At 39.2% G+C, this 20,791-nt stretch overlaps 1 protein-coding gene across 1 annotated transcript; it reads right to left on the bottom strand.

Moving 5' to 3' along the window:
• Positions 1 to 3,676: 3,676 nt before the first annotated feature.
• On the bottom strand, positions 3,677 to 20,118 carry UBXN2B (UBX domain protein 2B). The gene is given in 12 exon segments (XM_086608663.1): positions 3,677 to 5,117; positions 7,404 to 7,431; positions 7,434 to 7,526; positions 7,529 to 7,551; positions 9,788 to 9,925; positions 10,379 to 10,488; positions 11,853 to 11,930; positions 13,860 to 13,927; positions 13,930 to 14,018; positions 15,581 to 15,652; positions 17,964 to 18,064; positions 19,996 to 20,118. Coding segments are annotated over 12 exon segments (1,092 nt in total). The 3' UTR covers positions 3,677 to 4,948.
• Positions 20,119 to 20,791: the final 673 nt, after the last annotated feature.

Genomic DNA, 20,791 nt, shown 5'->3' with positions numbered 1-20,791 from the left:
TTAAACCATATCCCTAAGTAAATCATCCACCCTATTCTTAAACACATCTGGGGATGGGGACAATTCAAATGCAAGTAGAACAAATACCTTAAGTTTTTCTCTATTAATTGAAAACTTTCCCAAAATATCAGCATTTACATTTTCAAATTCAGGCAGAGATTTTTATTTGTAAAATCTAATTCAAAATGCATTAACTAAATCAGCACAAAAGACTGTAAGCACATTTACATTGTGAACATCTGATTAATGATGATTTCATTTAACTTGATTAGGAACAACTGCAAGATAAACAGAATTGAATTCTGTTCACTCAAATGGAACATTTGGGAGGGTTTGCAATATGCAGGCACTGAAGTTCTAAAGCTTTCATTGGTCCAAAACACTGTAGATAGCTATTAACAAGAAAAAGTTAATTAAAATTTAATTTTAATTCAGAAATCAGAAAATGTATTTTCTCCTCAAAGTGCAATTATTTGGTAATTTTTACGATAGAGCTAGTAAACACTATGAATTCTATTTTTTTTGCTAAAATAGACAATCAAAATTTTTAGTATCAGCATCTAGTAAGACACTAAGAATTCCATGAAATAAATACCAGCTTCATAGCCCCGTGTAATTCATTCCTTCTATTCAAATTTCAGAAAAAAATATCATACAGGAGAAATGACTCCTGGGTTTCCATTGGAGATTACTTGCTCATTAGTATTTAAATGGTCTAAGATCTCACCAAATTAATTTGGACTGAGGTGGATTTATGAATGTAAAGTAGTAGCTCTTCCAGAATAATTCCCTAAACTTTTTTTTTTTTTTTTTTTTTTTTTTCAATTCCACAGTTAAGAAAGTCTCACTCAGTTTGCTTTACAGTAGTTTGGAATAACACATCTATCTCCTCATATCCCAGAAAAAGAGCCCAAATATGTAGCTTCTAGATCACATATTTAACTCAAAAGCAGACAGCTCCCAGTAAACTGACAAAACTGGATACCCTCCCCACTTCTTAGTCTTAAATGAAAAACATTTTTTAAACTTAGTTTCCTTCCTTTAACATTCAGATGTGCTGCCATGGAGCTCTTCAATTACGGACAGAATGAGACCATTACTAAAGGAGGAGAGCTGCAAGTAAGAAGTGCAAGAAGGTGACTTCTGGTCTGTAATCTGAGTTCTGTTAATCACCTGTGTAAAGTTCAGCAGACTTTTTTTGGAATGTCTGTAATAAAAATACTGAAGATGCACAGTGAGGTACTTGGCATTTCCAGCCTTTAATTTGAAACATACAGCATTAATTGTTAAATATGACCAGACAAAGTAAATTGGTATCCAAATACTAAACCATTTTGTTTTACCTTGTTGTCTCTGTAGCAAAACCCAAAAAATTTAATTTAATTTAAACAAATCTTAGAGAAATCCAGCATAACAATGAGAATTAAACAGAAAACAGTAGATAGAGAAGTTTTCAAGGCTGGTTCATTCCAGTAGTTCAACTATTGAAAAATGGGTTTTAATTTCACTTTGAAAATACCTGAACTGAGCTTCCAGCTTTGTACAAGCTTCTAATTCTTGTTACGCTTTTCTCTACAAAGCACAGTCCATATTACTTTCCTCCTGCCCTGAGAACTACCTGCTCTAAATCACCTCATCTCTTCATTTTCTTCCTGGTAAGCTCCCTGTTTTGAGCTCTTTTAAAGATAAGATATTTAATTCAGCATTTGCACTGATTTTTTTTTTTTTTTTGCTTCATCTTTAAAGTTCTTACGGAGGACCAGCACCATAAACAGTATCAAACTTACCAATAACAAACACACGGGTAAAAATCATCTCCCAGTCACAAAGTCAACTCTGTAAACCTCAAAGGGGTGTAAAATAGTTCTGCTGCGTTGTTTTCCTGCTGTCATATAACTCCTTCCCAGGGCCAGTGCTTTCCAGGCTATTAGCGTCCTTCACAGTTGGTTCCAGATTCATAACTCGACATTTGGCTGTATTAGGGATGCAATTGATCCGATTGCTACAGTTCACTACACGTTCATCATAGTTGCTGCCTACTGTTTACCATTGCACTAATCTTTGGGTTTTCAAAGTTTATTTTCAAGTAATTGATGAGCAGCTAAACAGTATCAGTCCTACTCACTCCCACTATATCCATCCCAAAGAAACACCAGGAGCTTACTTTTGGCGTGCCATGAATTCAGTATTTATTATTCCAGACTCTTGCTGCTCATCGTCTCATCTGCCCCTAGAACAGCACATGCCTACACTGAGGCCCATCAGACTTAATCAGCACGAGCAAGGGGAAGGTGCATCTCAGCCTATTGCCCCTGCACAGAATAATACAACTAAAGATCACGAGAGCTTTAGCTTGGTGCACGCAGCTACGCAGGGAGCTAGTAATAGCACTTCTGAGCGCCTGCATGCTCTTCCTTGGTTCATTTAGTATTGGACAGATTTTCACCAAAGAGTGAGAACAGCAGAAGATAGCTGTTAATATTTGCTAATTGTACAAGTGTGCCCAGTAGTCTGTTTAAAGCAGAATGTTTACAAACATCTGAATGTGCTGCTGAAAAAAAGAAAACCCCAAAAAGTAACAAGTTTGATAGCACAAGTATCCAGGTCCAGAGATATTTTCTTAAGAGAACATAGTTAGTTTTGGATTATTTGGCTCTTGTGTGGTAAAGGATTTCTGGGAAAGACAAGCGGAGGTGAAGCCTGAGCCTTCCTAAGCTGCTTACAAGAGCAAGTGACAGGATTATTACCTGTATTTCATGGAAGCTAAGAAGAATTGTCAAGAAGCTCAGCAACCTTCCTGTGAGGGAAAAGATCATCATCCTTTACCAAGTTCCTTCTCCCTCGTTTCAGTCTCCCTTCTCCCTGTAGCCAGTCTTAACTGTATATCCACATAGGTCTGTACTCAACTGTTTTGTGACAAAAATGCCAAGAAGTTAGCTACAAGAGTGAGAATTTAATGTTAATAAAAGGTATGACATAAAATTGAGACAGAAGATTCTATAGGTTTTAAAGTACTCAGAAGCAGTGAAATATTTGAACACAAACATCGATATCTTTTCTTAGTGCTTGACAAAATAACTTTAACTACTGGGACCCCTAGTTACTGTCAGTTGTTACCGAACACTAAAGTTTACCAGCTATTTGAAACAGAAGTTTGATAGTATGCAGTTGAGGTTTTGGTACAATAAGAGAAAAAAAAAAACAATTTAGTTAACCACTGTCCTTCATACGTCAGTGTTTAATTAATAGTGGTCTTCAGAAGTAATAAGCAATGTAACTTCACCTATATTCTGAACTAAAATGTGCCCAAACCACAGACTGCCCAAGAGCAACTGATAGTATATAAAATATATGCATAGTAAGCGTCCAGTCCTTTCCCTTTAGGCTTAAATATTTGGCCTGCAACACAGTCACCACTTCAACAGAATAAAATTGTGAAGAAAAGAAGAAGTGTTGCCTAGGGTCTTTTTAGCTTAAAACTTTAATTATTTAACATGTGAAATGAATTATTATTAAAATCATGCAGATATTCAGACTACAAACCAAAATACTTCAAATACAATTGCACGTTTAAAATTTACTCAAATATCTACTTTGAGGTAAAAATGTAACATCAGTCAACTATCCTGAGCAATGATAAGCTTAGAATGAATAAATAAGCATGATATTGATATTTTTAATAAAATAATGTGTGAAAACAGCATTTTTAACACATATCGGCACAAGAGATACAGCCCATTTACTGTCCTTCAGAGTGACCAACTCGTCTGATAAAGCCACAAATATTATAAAACTGCATCCTATGAAAGCACAGCAGCCAGTTTGCCCACAACATAAGACTCCTACCTGCGTACTGCAGTGTAGAGCCCATTTATTTGAAAAAATATATAATTTCAAAGATTAAGGGGTTTAATTACACAGCTTCCAAACAACTATAATGATAGCTGCACAACCAAATCCTCATTGAATATTACAAAATGCCTTTGGCCAAAATTCCAAATACAAAGACCTGAAAATTCAGGTCAAAAATACACGACCAATTAACATGTTTTCTTCTGTGCATGCAAGTGACAGCATAAATAAGGTCTGTGTTTGTGCACCTGGGTGTTTTTGTTTGGGGTTATCTGAGTAACCCCATGTTCATGGGAAGAATCATGTAGCTGCACAGGGTTCAACTGCACATCCAGGTTCAAAATGACCACAGGCCTACTCTCACAAAATCTAAATCACAGCATTTCTCCAGATGACAGCAGTTTCTCCCATTTCTGTAACTTCAAGAAGAAAAAAAAATTCATACTTATTTTCACCACAAGTAGAACAGCTAGAATATAAATGAAAACAACCTCAAGCTGAGGTTTGCATCTTCTGAATTGATTCACTCATATGAGCAACGATACATGGAAAATTACATTAAAACTAGAATATAAATATTACACTGCACTGTGAAACACTATAAACAAAATATACAAAAACTATATTAGGACATTAATTATCTGTCAACCTATTGAACAGAACACCTTACTATTAATACAGCTTGGAAGGTAAACATAACTTACAGGCTAAGTTTTCAAATGGCTGTTTGTCAATGCAGCATAAAACATTTCCATAGTGCAAATCTTACCAACTGTATGAAAGATACTGTCTCCTTCAGAAAAACGCTTTTCCCCCCACCCCCCTCACAATAATTAAGTCATATCTCATTTCACATTAAGTACATAATGTGGTTTGAAACTTACTAACATAAGGAAGCTCAATTTTAACACTGAAAAAAGCTTGAACAATGTTGAGAAATTAAAATACAAAAGTTAGATATGTTATAGCTGGAAGACATAAAACTCAAAAGTCTGATCCATGGAAGTAGGAGAATAAAAGACACTTTTTTCATCTGTTGGAAACATATTGTATGACAACACAGCACACTCCCTAAATTGTACCAATAACCGTAAGATTACTTTAATTGCTGAAGAATCACAGTGTTAAGTATATCTGCTTCTTGTAGTGTCAGGCTTTCATCTGTTAGCTCTTTATTTGGAAAGGTAGTCACAAGAACAAAATCAGTTGTTGCAAATGCTGGACGGGACTGGATAATGAAATCTCGAATATCCTTAATCCTGTGGAAAGGATATAGACATAAAAACCGTGTATGATTCCATTTTGACATAAATCTCTGAACACCAAGATGATCAGAAAACACAAAACCAAACTAAACCATTTAATAGCTAGATTTTGCATTTCCATTTGATCCAGATAACTAATGGTTGTAGCCCATAATTTTTGCTTCTCACACACAAAACCTGAAAAACTGAAATGAATGTTGCTTTTTTTGTCAAATAACAGAAATAAAGTTTGTAACAAAGAAGCATATTGCAAACTGATACTTACAATAGAAGTAATTTTCAGCTGTCAAATATTTAATGAATTCCAAAAAAAGCTAAATTTTGATTGATGACAGTGATGAGAAAGCAGAGAATTATTAATGCACTTCAATAGCAAGAGGTTTCCCCTGCTTTCACTTGGCATGGAACTTCTGAATGATAGTTCATAAAACAATCACATCAACAGTACAACAAATAATTTAGTCTTATAAGACATGGATGCAAAATAAGTAAGATTTTAGAGATGAACTGAAATTTGAGGTTTCTCCCCTAAAACAGCAAGCTGAGAATAAACTTTGAAGACCTATTTTAACTAAGTAGGCAGATTTACAGTAGCCAAGTAACCAGGGACTTCAAGTTTCTATCAGTTTTCAAGGCTTATGACACAAGCAATGCACTTCAACAGCTGATTTTGATCACACATATAGCAAGAATAACTAAAGAGGTCCACATCCAAGAGAAAGTTAATAACGATTAAAATAAGCTCCTGTCAATGCACCCTTGGTTACAAATGTTACTGGGAAGTTTACCACTTCTACCCTTTCATGCAGACAGAAGAAAACACAACATGGCTACAGAGGCTCCCAATAAGCCCTGCTGTTTATCATTTCTCCAGCGGGTGCTACGAAGGAAGGATCTGGGCCTGTACTATCAGCGTACATTATCAGGTCTGATAAAATATGAAAAATTATTGCTGTATCTTCCTCCCTCTTGGCATCTCAGCTAAAATTGCCTCATTGTGGTCTGTGTATGTTGCCAGGTAAAAAAACCTGCATATCGGCTCTGCCCTTATTCTGAGCTCAAAGAAAAAAAGGGAACAGGCAAACTCTCCATGTAACAATATTAACATGGAATTGGGTCCATGCTAAGACCACCTCCAAGGCAGGATTCAAGCTCAGTTTCAGCTGTGTTCTAACCCAAAGGTGCAGATTTCAGATCAGGGCTGCCTTGAACCCTACTTTCTGTGAAGCACAGGTAGAACTACTGCCCAAATCTCTGCCCTCTGCCCAAAGTTCTCTCAGCCACGCAGTGCAAAGCAGAGCTTTGAAGAACGTTGCACTAACACAACCTCTTAGGCAATAAATGGGGTTGGCCAACACCATTGGTGGCAATGCCCCAACAATGTCAATAAAACCGATGGCAAGCTCTAATGAGCAAACTACTAACAGATCTAAAAAGCCCACCAAGTTCACACGCTGCTAAGTCCTGGGAGATGACCATCCAGAACAAAACAAAACAAAGGCTGGCTCTCAGTATTATGTCCAGCCTACAAGCCAGAATTGCAAATGAGCCTGTTATGTCCATATACCCTTCTGTGTGTGGATCACAGTCTACAGAAGTTGTAGATGCCCCATCCCTGGAAGTGTTCAAGGCCAGGCTGGATGACGCTTTGGGCAACCTGGTGTAGTGGAGGGTTTCCCTGCCCATGGCAGGGGGGTTGGAACTAGATGATCTTTGAGGTCCCTTCCAACTCTAACCATTCTATGATTCTATATGTCGTGTTTAGTCACACTCTCAAGTATAACAAGGCAGTAAGCTGGAGCTCCTGATTACGAGCCACAGGATTTCTGTGCCCATAGTGTGGACTATATTCCAACTGAGACTATACTCCACATCTTGCAATAAAGCGTCTTCACAGCGTCATCTGGGTCAGCCACATGCTCCTCCCAAGAAGGGCCCAGGGTTGGGACGACTACATAGCGAGGTTGCCCAGATTTCGGTCGCCGTGAGAACAGTGACAGCTCGTACTGCGTCCTTACAAACCACAGACATAATTGGTCATAAAAGTTTGCAACTTTGCAGTTATCAAATACCTTGTGTTTTCAAGTATAGAATTTTGCTTTGACAGTCAATTTATCCATATATCTTACTTTAACCTATGTCATGAAAATGACACAGAGCTATAGCATTTCAGTGGAGCTGTATTTTCCCCTTTCTGATGCCTTGCTGATACTCATTTAATGACAAAACACAAACTTATTGAAATAGTTACGGTTACCTTCATTGATGCAGAATCAATTTACCTGTGTTTGATTAAATCTTTGTATTAATCGGCATCTGCTAATCTAATCTGAATTTTAGTTGCTGGCATGGAATCATCAATCAGAACAGGTGCATTAAGAATGGATTTCTCCTCCTCCTCTGGGGAAGGGTGCTGACTATTTCAGGTGTGAGGCTAAAGGATTGGAAAAAAATGAAACCAGATGTTACTAGCGGAGTCAAACCTGAACTGAATGTTTCAGTTGTCTTTTTCATTGAATGACTACCACGTACAGCTAGCACAAATGAGCAACGAAAATCCTCTCAAAGCTACTGCACTAAGCATAAACATAGCTTTTCTAACAGAGACATAAATAATGCTTTTGTAATTTCTTGTCAGTAATTGCAATGTCACATTTATTTTTCTTATAACTGTGCATATCATTACATTTGCATGATTTCAAATAGGTAATCAAGTACAAACAATACTATCTTTGTTGATGCTTACAGAGTATGAAATTACAGTCTTCAATAGTAAGATTTATATATCATGCCTCCTGAACTATACTAAAAAATAATTATGCACCATTGTAGTGCACTTAACTGACCCAAACTGCTTTAGTAATTGCTTTCAGGAGCACTGCTTTATGATTCTGTGCATCCCCCACCCTTTTAAAGCACAAATGATATTATCAGGTAATTGACACCACCACATAATTAAGCATAAAATTTTTTTACATTTAGGATACAAAGATATAAATCTGAGTGGAGATAATCATTTGGCTGGCTGCTACTTTCATTGCTTACATACCTGAGACTTCACAAGTTACCAAAACAAACAAAAATGCCACACAAAAGGCGTGCACATTTTCCTATACACAGAACCTCCTCTCTTCCCCAACTATTTTTTTTAATAATCTGAGCAAGTGCTCAGGTGAAGAAGTTATATATAATTGTTTCCTATGTCACCCCTACCAGAGCTTACCACTTTCTCAGTTTTACGGAGCACATTTTCCTCATTTTTAACAAGGAAATATAGATTTGAAACAGTTAAGGATCATTTATTGACTTAAATTACTTGCAGAAGCACACCAGTAATACCTTTTTTGGCAACCAAACATATTACATGAATAAAGGCAATCATGAACAGAAACCTAGAAGTATTTACAATTCAACAGCTAATATCAAATCAGCTGAAAACGATGCTGTAAAGCCTATAACTATTACGTGAAAAAGCTGATGATTGGCAGAGTTGAGGTCACGTTACTGTTTACTCTTACTGACCGATTTAAGCTGAGCAGCGATTATGCACTTTTGGACAAAGTAGTCTGAAACATTCAGTCACAGAAATGAACTTTTGTAATTCAATTGAATTACACATACGTTAGAGTTTTAACAGCATCAGCCTACCCTTGCACGAGGACAGCAAAAGAAACAGAATCAGGTGTAAGATTTTCTAAATCATTGAATTTCTTTTTTTTTTTACTGCATACATGAAGTTTATACTATAGCTGGAGATGACACTGGAAGTGGAGGAAGTGGGGGCTCCAATCAGAGGTTAAAACTTTAGCCTCTGCTCTCTCACAATCCAGACTTTGCAGTATTATTTCATCTAGGGGAACATGTCCACTCTCTGTTTTTTTGCTTTTAAGAAAACAGGTCTTACTACAGATTTTTGCAGCATCAGTTGAAGTTTTAATCAAATCCTAGTTAGATTTGAGAGATTTTGATAGAACTTATTGCTCATTTATTTTGGATCAAAGTTTTTTTAAAAAAATAGTTTATCAAATTAATTCTCTTCTTAAAGCTAACAGACTTGCCTTATATAATGAGTGACCATTTACAAGGTTACATATTTCAGGACAGTATTTCTGCTGCTTCATTCCAGAAAAAAATATGGGAGTCGCTCCCAAACAAAAAGACTTTTCCATCCGCATTAAGTCAGGCATCAGCCATATTGCTCCAATAGCATCTCTTATTCCTTATGTGATGATCCCAGCAGTAAAAGACAACATGCACTGCAGCTAAGCAGAGCAGAGCTTCCTCTATCTAGAGATTTTCTCAGTACAGTTTGTACTGTACTAACCACCTTACAGCTTCCTTTGCTCCCGTTTTAAACACGGCAGAAGCGAAAAAAAGAAATATAGGCAAAATTATAATGCAAGAATGGGCAGAGAAATCTCACAGTCACAACAAACCATCCAGCAAATCTATAAGCAGTTCTGACAGGGGACTAAGACAACTTTTTTTAAGATTTAAGATATAAACTTTCATGATTACTGGTGACTCTGAAATCAGGGCTGAGACTTGTGGCACAGAATAATTTTAATTGCTTTTGTCATCTGATTAGCTTCTCCAACAGTCTCCTAATTGATTAAATCTAGCTTTTGAAATAGCATATGAAAACAGAACAGAAAACCTAGCATTTTTACCTTCCAAGTTTTTGCCCTTCGCCACTGAAAGCTTTGAATCGTAGTCTAGGCTTCACATATTCCTGTTCTTGGTGGTCTTCCATATCCAAATTAACCTGGCCACCATGAACAAGTCGCTGCAGTTCCACAGGAATTTCCCTTAATTACAAAAACAGAAGTTTCCCAATTACGTTCTGAACTGCAATACAAAATTACAGAGAAACCTTACACAGTACAATACGAGTCGATACTATTAATATGTTAACTTTAAAAGTCATAGACGCCTGACTGCTTTATGAATTGATTTCATCCTAAAGGAAGAAAAAAAAAAAAAAAAAAAATCAGTGAGCTGACAGTCCAAACCTAGAATGCACTAACAAAACACGTGAAATTAAAAGCCGTCTGTAACAAGTAACATTCAGAGCCAAACCACCGGAAGGAACTAAAGCGTTCCAAATTTTTAAACGTCTCACGCATCTGACGACAAATACAGAATGTATTTGACAGGTGCAGGCAGAGAAGCCTGGAGCTTTTAATAATTATAAACATGTGGAGAAAGTATTTTTCTTCACTTCAAAGACATACCTCAAAAAAGTTGCCATTTTAACTTACCCTCTTTTAACAGACTCAAGAAACTGAGCATTTGTTGGGTCTGAATAGGATCTCAACTCGCCATCATCTAAACTGAAGCCATTCCTCCACAGTTTCAGCAAAATTTGAACCTATGAAGCAAAACCAGTGAAATAAAAAGCGAAGACAGATAAAACAAGGTATTTCAGTCTCATACAGACTAGTTATACAATTTTCCATCTATACCTAACCGACTTTGTAGCAGATCACAAACAAGGATGCGAGCGACAAACCAACAGAACACTGCACTGTAACTATCAGTGTTAGAATCCTTTAAAAAAAGCAAATCGTAGTTACAGACTACTATCTGCTTCAAGACCAGTTTTACGCTTGGGGAAAAAGAATCTCTTAATCCGCTATCCATGACATACCAGATGATACAGTGACTGTGCAGTGATCTTCAGTGTTCCAGTTACTGTCCAAAACAGTAAACATTTCTTGATGACAAATTAAGAAATAAATCCAAAAAATTACAAATTACTGCTGATACATCAGTTACAGTGAAAATTCTTCTTTCCTCAACTTTTTACAGGCTGAGCTCAAATAAAGTTGATGCTAGCTCCATTCAGTTCAAATGCTGAGAATCCTGGAAAACAGCCTCCTTCTTTCCCTCCTTATTTGCTGCATGGCTGTACATCCAGCCAGTCTTTCAGAGCCTGCACTTCTCTTTCCTGCAACTGCCTGCAACTAGGTTGCCCTAGCCAGAGAAAATGGCTTTCCTTAGAAAACTATCCCTGCCACCATTTATGGTAACTCTGCCGCAACAGGCTTCTGGCTCAGAATAGATGGCTACTATTTAGAGGGTAGAAGGATTACTCAAGAAGGTAGCAGCTCCTGGTGTGACACGATAGCACCCTCCAGCCTGCACTATATCCTTTGGTCTTTCTCATTTCTTGGTTTTGTTTCTAGATAAAATTAACATTTGCTCTAGCTATTCACACAAACGGCAAAGTACAGAGAACTTGGTTTTTCCCCACCCTTCTTTTATTTCCTGCTTTTAAAGTGAGAGAAAAGAAAGGCCAGACAATTTTCAAAAGGCCTCTAACCTTCTCCTTCACTGCTCCTGGAATACATCCATGCCCTCCAGTTTAAGATTGGCTACTGTGCAAGCCCAGTAAGAAACAATTCCTAACCTAAGAGGATTAAAACGTTAGCATAGTTAACTGAATGCAGAACAGCAGCTGGAGGAAAGTAACTGAGAAGAATGTCTGCTAAGAATTTCAAAGTAATTTATGTCAGAAAATTCCATAATGGTGGCCTTAGGGGTATCCAATGAACATCTGTCCTCTGCAGACATTTTCACTTTAACAATTTCTACTTAACACATATATAATATTTAGATATTAGTTTTCCCTCATAGACATAGTTACAGTAATATTGGCATTTCAAGCTGTAAAGATGATTAAGCAGACATCTGGTGGAGATTCTCCCTCCTGCTATTCAGAATTTTACTTACATCTTGATTTTCTCCATATATGTATTCAGAGTGCTTTTGTGATGAGTCACCCAATCTATATCCACCACCAGAAAATGACTGGAAAAAAAAAATACATAGAAAAGCTTATCGAAATAAATATCTGAAACAGTTTATTAAAAATCTTACCTAGGTGCAAATAAAAGCATCAGCAAGCTTGTTTCTGTGATAAAAAGCAAACAGAATCATAGAATAGATAGGCTTGGAAGGGATCTCAAAGATCATCTGGTTCCAACCCCCTGCCATGGGCAGGGAAACCCTCCACTACACCAGGTTGATCAAAGCCTTATCCAGTCTGGCCTTGAACACTTCCAGGGAAATACACTGTTCTGTGTATTTTCTAAGTGGAAAACTCTACCTTGTAACCATAACAAGGCTAAGCAGGTTTTATGTGATGCATTTCAGTTTCTAATCTGTATACTTTTTCAAACATTAGTAATTCAACAGATAAGAGATTTTGATTGCAATGCAACTGCAGTTCATAGATTTCATAGATTTTCATAGATTTCTTAGGTTGGAAAGACCTTAGAGATCATCAAGTCCAACCGTCCCTAATCCCCATTAAACCATATCGCTATGGTAGTAGATACATCCACCCTATTCTTAAACACATCCAGGATGGGGACTCAACCACCTCCCTGGGCAGCCTTTCAGTGGCTGACAACCCTTTCAGAGAAGAAATACTTCCTAACATCCAACCTGAATCTCCCCTGACTAAGCTTATACCCATTTCCTCTTGTTCTATCACCCATCACTAATGTAAAGAGCCCTCCCCCACCTCCCCCCCCATCACCTTCTCAAGTAGTTGTAGGCTGTAATCAGGTCTCCCCTCAGCCTCCTCTTCTCCAGGCTAAACAGCCCCAACTCCCTCAGCTGCTCCCCATAAGTTTTATTTTCCAGCCCCTTGACCAGTTTAGTTGCCCTTCCTTGGCTCGCTCCAGGAGCTCAATATCTCTCTTAAATCGAGGGGCCCAAAACTGGACACAATATTCCAGGTGCGGCCTCACCAGTGCCGAGTACAGGGGCAGGATCACTTCCCTGCTCCTGCTGGTTACACTATTCTTGATACACACCAGTATCCCATTGGCCTTTTTGGCCACCTGGGCACACTGCTGGCTCATATCAAGCCGGTAGTCAACCAACACCCCCAGGTCCTTCTCCGCCAGGCAGCTCTCCAGCCACTCCTCCCGAGCCCTATAGCGATGCTTGGGGTTTTATACCCCAAGTGAGGACCCTGCACTTGGCCTTATTAAAGCTCATGCCATTGGCCTCAGCCCACGATCCAGGCCTGTTCAAAATCCCTCTGAAGGGCCTCCCTACCCTCGAGCAGATCGATACAGCCTCCCAGCTTGGTGTCGTCGCAAACTTACTGAGGGTACATTCAATCCCCTCATCCAGGTCATTGATAAAGATGTTAAACAGAACTGGACCCAGCACTGAGCCCTGGGGAACCCCACTGGTGACCAGCCTCCAGCCGGATTTAGCCCCATTTACCACCACTCTTTGGGCCCGGCCATCCAGCCAGTTTTTAACCCAAAGGAGGGTGTGCCTATCCAGGCCAGCAGTTATCAGTTTCTCAACCAGAACACTATTAGAAACTGTATCAAAGGCTTTACTGAGGTCAAGGAAAACTACATCCACAGCCCTTCCCTCCTCAACCCTGTCATAGAAGGTGATCAGGTTTGATTGGCAAGACCTGCCTTTCATAAACCCATTATGAAAGTTTATTTGGTTTTAAATCAATTCTAATTAAAAATAAAGCAAATCATTCCCGATCAGGTTGACTTCTAATTATTTCCTCTGAAATTGTGTGCTTGCTCCCCATTTTATTTTCTAGAGCAAGCTATCTAAGCATAGGTAATACACAACTGTGCTGACCAAACCCTCTAGTCTTCACAAACCACAAAAAGATGTATACGTTTTCATGTGGTTGGGTAAGTTTCAGAGACACTCATGTAAATACAGATCAAAATATCTTTTAACTTTTACCTTAGCTTTACTGAAATCACCAGATGCTCTTGAGGCTTCATCTAATGGGACAGCTCCATGCTCTTTGCTTCCTTGAAGAGTTCAGCAACAATTTTACTTGGATTATCAGAAGCCCCCGAAATCTGCAATCCTCTATATTCTGAGTCACCTGAATAAAATCTTTAGAATAGTTCATGAGCAACAATGCTTTAAATGACAAGCACAATTTTCCTCTTCCCATCAAAAGGAAAAAAAAAAATAAATCAATGAACTAAGAGCCAAATTTGATACAAAACCTTCTCATTCCGATCACAGAAACGTTCCACTTGGTTCTGACTTTCCCAGCAATCCAAGCAGTACTACTCCAAAGACATTTCACTAATAAAACTACCAAGGTGACTCCTGGAACAGACCCAGACTTCTGGAACAGAGGTTAGGGGCCAATGTTTAAGCGAACGCAGTCCTGTGGCTTTACACACCTCATCTTACGTGGATGTCACCTGCTCTCAGAAAGACCGATTTCCTCAGGGGTGTCCTACGCATGGGACTGTGCCTGGGCTGGATAGAATACAGATTTGCAGCTAACACCACCTTGGCAGAACAAGCGTAAAACTCTCGTTGGAAAACCTGAACAGTGCCACAATTTGTTTAATTTAGAGATCTAGTGTACTTCTGTTCCTGTCAATATCAGGAATGGAAAGTTTCTAATAAATTTAATCTTTCAAGGGATTTTAAAATCTGGAGAAACTGCTGTGAAAGCTACTTTGTGCTCTTTTTCTTCAACATAGCCCCATTTCTAGTTCTTGAAAATAAAAGGTTAAACTACAATAATTCTGTTCAAAATTGTATCTGCTTGATTATGAAGATGGAGAAATTCCTTTAGAATTATCTTGAGGAAAGTGCTATAAATCTCTAAATACCAATAGAATAGATGCAGTAAAAACATCTATATATAAACACAAAACCTGGCAAGCTTGAGAGTGTTTTGTCTTTGATTACAAGAAGCTTTAATAACTAAGAAAATAAGTGCTTTCTACTTTCCTTAACTTTTTCACTTAACCACTTGGGGCAAGGCAAATCAATTAATCCATGTGAAACTCTCTCAGGCCAATGTCTTCAAAATGCTGTCGATTCCACCATATCTTACAATTACTCAAAAACTACAAATCCCAGCAGTGGTTACAAAGGTGTTGTACAATCATACTGCTTTTATGATGTCACATAGCTTCCAATCCCTTAGTATCACCTCTCCTTTGTACGTAAATATGTATTTATTATCCCAATTGCCATCTATATGGAAAATCTTTAATTACTAGATTTAAAAGAATTATAGTGGTAAGGAGATAAAACAAGAATTCTCATCAGAGCTTGTATTCAAGAAAGGAAGCGCTCAAATATTTGAGTAATAGATACACAGAATAATTCAGAATATTTGAGAAAAGGCAAAGAAGCTTTTGAGTCCAAGTGTAAGTTACAACCTTTACATCCATACAGTCGTGTTAAGGCACATACTGGTCCTACGTGACTACAGTCAGATTCTGCTCAATACAGTTTTACTACAGCAGCATATGGATACAGCTACTCTGTAAAGTCACATAGTATCTCTGTAGTTACTAGTTCTTTGCAGGACAGACTTGGCTCACATGCATTTTGAAAAACAGTGGGGAGCAAAGTGTGAACGTCACAAAAAACCTCAATTACTTTCACAATTGTTAATTTTTTTTTTTTTTTTTTTTAAATACCTTTGGTTTTCTTTGTCATCGCTCATGCTTCTCTCTGGTTTTCTCAACCTTCTAAGAGAATCAATTTTAAGACTGTCAAAAGAATAAAAGAAAACATTTGAGGATGACTGGTACGTACACTTCACTAAGTACTTCATACCTCACTTCTGAAATTACTTATTTTGCAAAACTAAGGTTACCGAGTTGTTGTTGTTTTTTATTCTCACCATACTTTTTCTGGCCAAAGTACACAGCCATGAATGTTTCTCACAGATAACACTGGTAACATGCAAGGTCAACAGCTGCTTCGGAATCCAGCTTACCAGAACTAATTACACCTCAAATTCTTTCCACATTTTAGCTATTTTTGTCAAGAAGTTGCCTAGTGAAGTCAACATTGGCTTGCTTTGATGTCATGGAGTCCTGTCTATGAGGATCCTAAAAACTAAGAAGTAGTAGTTCTCACTTCTGTTTTACACAATTTAAAAAACACGTTGAATGGCAACATTGTAAAGATTTTAAGAAGATGATTAAAATGCAGCATCAGATTCTGTTTTATAATAGGGACAGATCGTTAAGCTACCACAGGACAAGCTAGGGTTGTTAGCTCGCAAAATGCCAGGAACAGCTGTGCAGACACATGTTCTTATCTTGTAGTACCTGACGATAAATTCATTAATGCAAGATGTGTATGAGGTAGCCAACTACCATGGGATAAGAACATACATAGAATCTGCTACATGTTAAAGGCAGATGACTGGTTCAGATTTATGCAATTTGTATGATGACTATACCTTTGAAATCAAAGTGTAGCAGAGCAGGCCATTGCTTTTTTTAAGTATCAATGTTGATAAAAAACGTAATTCTATATCCCAGTGAAAGATCTGCATTCTCAGAAAAAAAAATGTATTATGGACATAGGTCATGGGCACTAGAAACACTTCAATCTTTTCTATTTTCTTCGTCACATTGTAGGTTTTGTGGGGCTTGTATTTTTGTGCCAATAGTCTTAAGTTTCTTAGAAGAGCTGTCACATTTGCTCCAGGGCCCAGAGACATGGGCCCTACACTTGGGGGTAGTGTAGAGGGGCCCTACCCATGGGTTTTTCTACACTTGCAACTGTGGAAGGCAAGCCGAGTAGATGTCTTCAAGAGTAGCACTATGTTTCCTTGCAATTATACACTGCTCATCTCAGAGCAAACTGAAATCTACTAAAGAAAAAATCTAAAAGAAAAATCTCATTTTGGATACCATGCAAATAGCAGTCATCTCTTCTTTCTCAGACAGATTCCAGTATCAGTGCCAACAAAGAGCAGGTGTTTGCCAGCAGCTATCATACTGAAGTATTTAAGATGCTGTATGGCAGCTCTTCCTTCAGTGGAGTGCGAAGTTGTAACTTCCTTATATGTATTGGTAAATGGAGCTGTTTATTTGTTTATAAACTGTGTTCTATGGAGCTGATTAGTCAACTTAAGTGGTTTCACCAAAACAAAAAAAAAAAAAAAAAAAAAAAAAAGCTATTGTTTTCTAAGTGTCACATACTGTGCTAAAATCCCTCTTCCTGAAGATCTGCGTTTGCAGATGCACGTGAAGCGTGGCTCTGGTGACTTCAGATCATTTCTTGCTTAACTGCCTTTTAAACAGAGATCCATATTGGCAGCAGCAATTGAAGGACAAGTCAAACAAGACTTGTTATGGCATCACTGACAGTAATGATGTAAAGACTTCTCTTCTTTAAAACAATTTAAACAAAAATTAATTAAAAACTAGCAAGATTTCTTTATAAAAAAATGAAAACTACATTGAATTTTAAAATGCTATGTGAACTGCAAACACTGCAGGCCAGCAAAAGTTGGATTTACAGAGATACACGTCTTTGCTTCCACCTGCCAAAATCAGACAAATTCATTAAGAAATCCATCTTATTTCTCTCACCCTACAGAGGCCTATTAATGAACCTACTAATAATTTTTCAAATGAATACTTGTCTCATCAGATACTGACATAAGTAACACACTCAAAGCAGTTTACTTGCCAAGTTTCACACAAACTACTGATTTGCTGAATTTTGAAGAAGCAAAGAACCACAGTATTTTTCTGATACAGCAAATTTCCATGTTTTATCTCATTTCATTTATAGTATTTACCTTAATCTTATCTGAAATAGGTTTAAAGTTTTTGGAATACCATATAGCACAAAGGTGCTATAGCACAAATACAATTTAAAAAGCATTCTGAGAAGACACAGACTATGCATTACTACAGGGATTCACAATTCTGGATTATGAACTGCTGTAGATAGATGACTTTTTATACAAGGAGGAGATCAAGTAAGTATGACAAAGTTTTGTGAGCTAATACAGTACCCATGCAACATATTTCTGAAGTGCAAAGCACATGTTACCTTTGTGACGTTTTTGTGTTACTGAGCTTTGTAGTTGTTGGTTTGTCAGGACACAATGACTGCCTTTTAGCTTCATCTTCATATAACTCTGCCAAGGCCAACTGCAGGAAACAGAACTCTTTTTAGAAGTCTGTAACTCTAAAACTACATGTGGTACAGAAATAAGACAAAAACTAATGCAAAATGCGTGCATCACCAGAAAATTAGAAACATCAACATGAGAAACCCCGACTACTTCTCTAAATTCAACTTCCTTTCTGCTTTATAAAGAAACCACATGATGCTTAATGCCATTGAGACTGGGAACTTGCAACTCTGCTGTCATTTAGCTTACGAGCTACATTCAGCCTGTATTAGATTCAGAATCACAAGAGTATACACACACATATTTATTAAGCATCATCTCATGAATGTAAACAAATTGAAATAACGTTGCTAGGTAACCCTGTAATAAGACTGGGAAGCAAATAATAAATTTCACAAACATTTTACATAGAAAAAACATAACTCAAATAAGCTCGTACTGGAATTAAGAACTAGTTAGCCTTGCTGACTTGCATTCAAGACATCATTGCAAATCATTTCCCAAAGGTTCCCCAAAAGCTGCCATATCACTGGCAATTTCATTTTCAGGAAGTTGTGCAAGGCACATCTAACACATCACTTTTAGCAATCTTTCTTTTGTCTGGAATAATACTCTACTTTGTTTGTCAAATCATCCTTAATTTTGCCCCCAAATCATTTTGTTCACACTAGGCAAGTGATATTAACATTTTATCATATGCACCAGAACAGGTACTAGGCTAGAATTTCATTACAGTTTTATCTTGAAGGAATACACATTAAAACAAAATATCATCTGTCCTTCAAAACACACTGCCATGAACACAGGATATTAATCTCATATTATGGTGAGGCATTTTCTGCAGAGGAAAAATATGAGCTGAGGAATTATACTCATTGAGAAAATTAAACTGTGTAACAAGACAGATCAAGACGACCACTGAAGACCTCCATTCTACCTGTGGATACAAGCAAATATAGATAATTAAAGATACTTCAGATACTTAAAGCTGATGGGGTAAGTCATAGACAACAAGTCCATAAGCTGGTTTTCAAGATTTTATCAATAATTATTTACCCAAAATGCCTGCCTGCCTTTAGTTGACAAACTAAAGACCTTATGAAACAAAAGTATTAACACAGACTTTATTACTGTTACATATGGCAACAAAGTTAATCTCAACAAGAACCTATGGAAATTCCAAACAGTAACCATGAAAAAAGAAAACTATATCCATCTTTCTCTGTGAATTATGTACAATTAATTAAAACAGAGGTAGTTTCAGCTACAAGAAGTTTCACCTGTTTTCCAATCAATCTGTTAAAATATTTTGAACCTTCATAGCGTTTCAGTCACACCCAAAAAAGGAATACTGCTAAAAGTGTTTGCAACTAAGCATTTAAACGCCAATGTGAGTTACGTTTGTGATCACACTCTCTTGAAACTTTCCCCATGTAAACCTGGGAAAAGATCTTGTCCTTAGCCTCACGCTACATTTGCGGAGAGTGATGTTTTCATGCAGAGAAAAGACACTCCTACCAAATAATCAGGAAACACAATGGCGCCAAAATAACTTAGAAAATAAGCACAGTTAAGACCCAGCTACTGAAGTGTCAGGGAAGTCCTTCCAGTTCCCTGGAGAGCTGACCACCACACGCGCTGACCACCCACCACTTCCTAAAGCACGTAGTCCACTTTCAGAGGCGTCCTTCCCTTCCCAGCCTCAGAAGGAACACAAAAAAAAGAAAGGAAAGAAGGAAGAAGACAGCCTCTGCTCAGAGGCCCGGTCCTGGCTACGACGGGGCCGCCCGGACCGGCTGCGAGAGGGGCGGGGGAACGGCCCGCCGCTCCCCGCAGGGCGGCCCGGGGGAAGGCCGGGGCGCCCCCGAGGGACGCGGCACTCCGCCCCGCCCGGCCCGGCCCCGCCCCGCCCCGCAGCGGGAGCGGGACCCACCTCCACCCGCTCACCTGCAAATCCCGGGCGCTGGGCGGACGGCCGCCGCTCCGGGGCTGCCGATCCCGCCGGCCGCCGCCGGCCGCCGCAGCCAATTCCCCTTCCTGCTGCGCGGGACCTGCCCCACTGTCCGCCATCTTCTGAGGGCGGTGGCGGCGGCCGAGGGGCGGGGCCGAGGGGCGGGGCCGGGCGGGGCGGGGCGGGGCCAGAGCGCGCGGCGCTTCCGCCGCCAGCAGCGGCTGCCATGGCAACGAGAGATGCGGGGCCGGCTCAGCCCCGCCCACCGCCCGTTTCCACGGGGACGGCGGGGGCTGCCCCCGCCGAGGGAGCCGGCCTCGGGGGGGGACGCGGGTGTGTGTCCGTGCGGCTGTCTGTCTGTCTGCGTACCCTCGGCCTCCCTTGCCCTGGACGGGTATTGTGTGTATGTCCCCTGGGGCAGCGGGGGCCCAGCCAGGCCCCTCCCAGTGGGCAGAAATGGGGGGTGGGTTTGCCCCCGGCCTTCTCGCAGCATCTGGTGATGGCCGAAGGCTTTTGTCCTCTGGCAGGCCTGAGCTGGTCTGGGCCTGGTGGAGATCGGCAGCCCGTGATCTGCGGTGTCAGCTCAATGGCCAGAGCGTGCCTGTGGCACCGGGGAATTTCTCAGCCTACTTTTACACACAAGGCTCTCTGCAGAGCTGCAAAGTACTGTTCTTGAAGGCCAAAATCAAACTGGGTTGTTCTCTTAAAGGCTTAAGCAAACTCAGAGAAGAAAGCGATATCAGCCTGGCAAATGGCGACTCTGAGCATTCAAAGCGGTGGCTCGTGGATGCC

The sequence above is a fragment of the Tauraco erythrolophus genome, chromosome 3 (genome assembly GCF_009769465.1).
Source record: "Tauraco erythrolophus isolate bTauEry1 chromosome 3, bTauEry1.pri, whole genome shotgun sequence".
NCBI classification, from domain to species: domain Eukaryota; kingdom Metazoa; phylum Chordata; class Aves; order Musophagiformes; family Musophagidae; genus Tauraco; species Tauraco erythrolophus.
The sequence above is the reverse complement of the archived record's forward strand: the minus strand, read 5'-3'. Positions and strand labels throughout refer to the sequence as shown.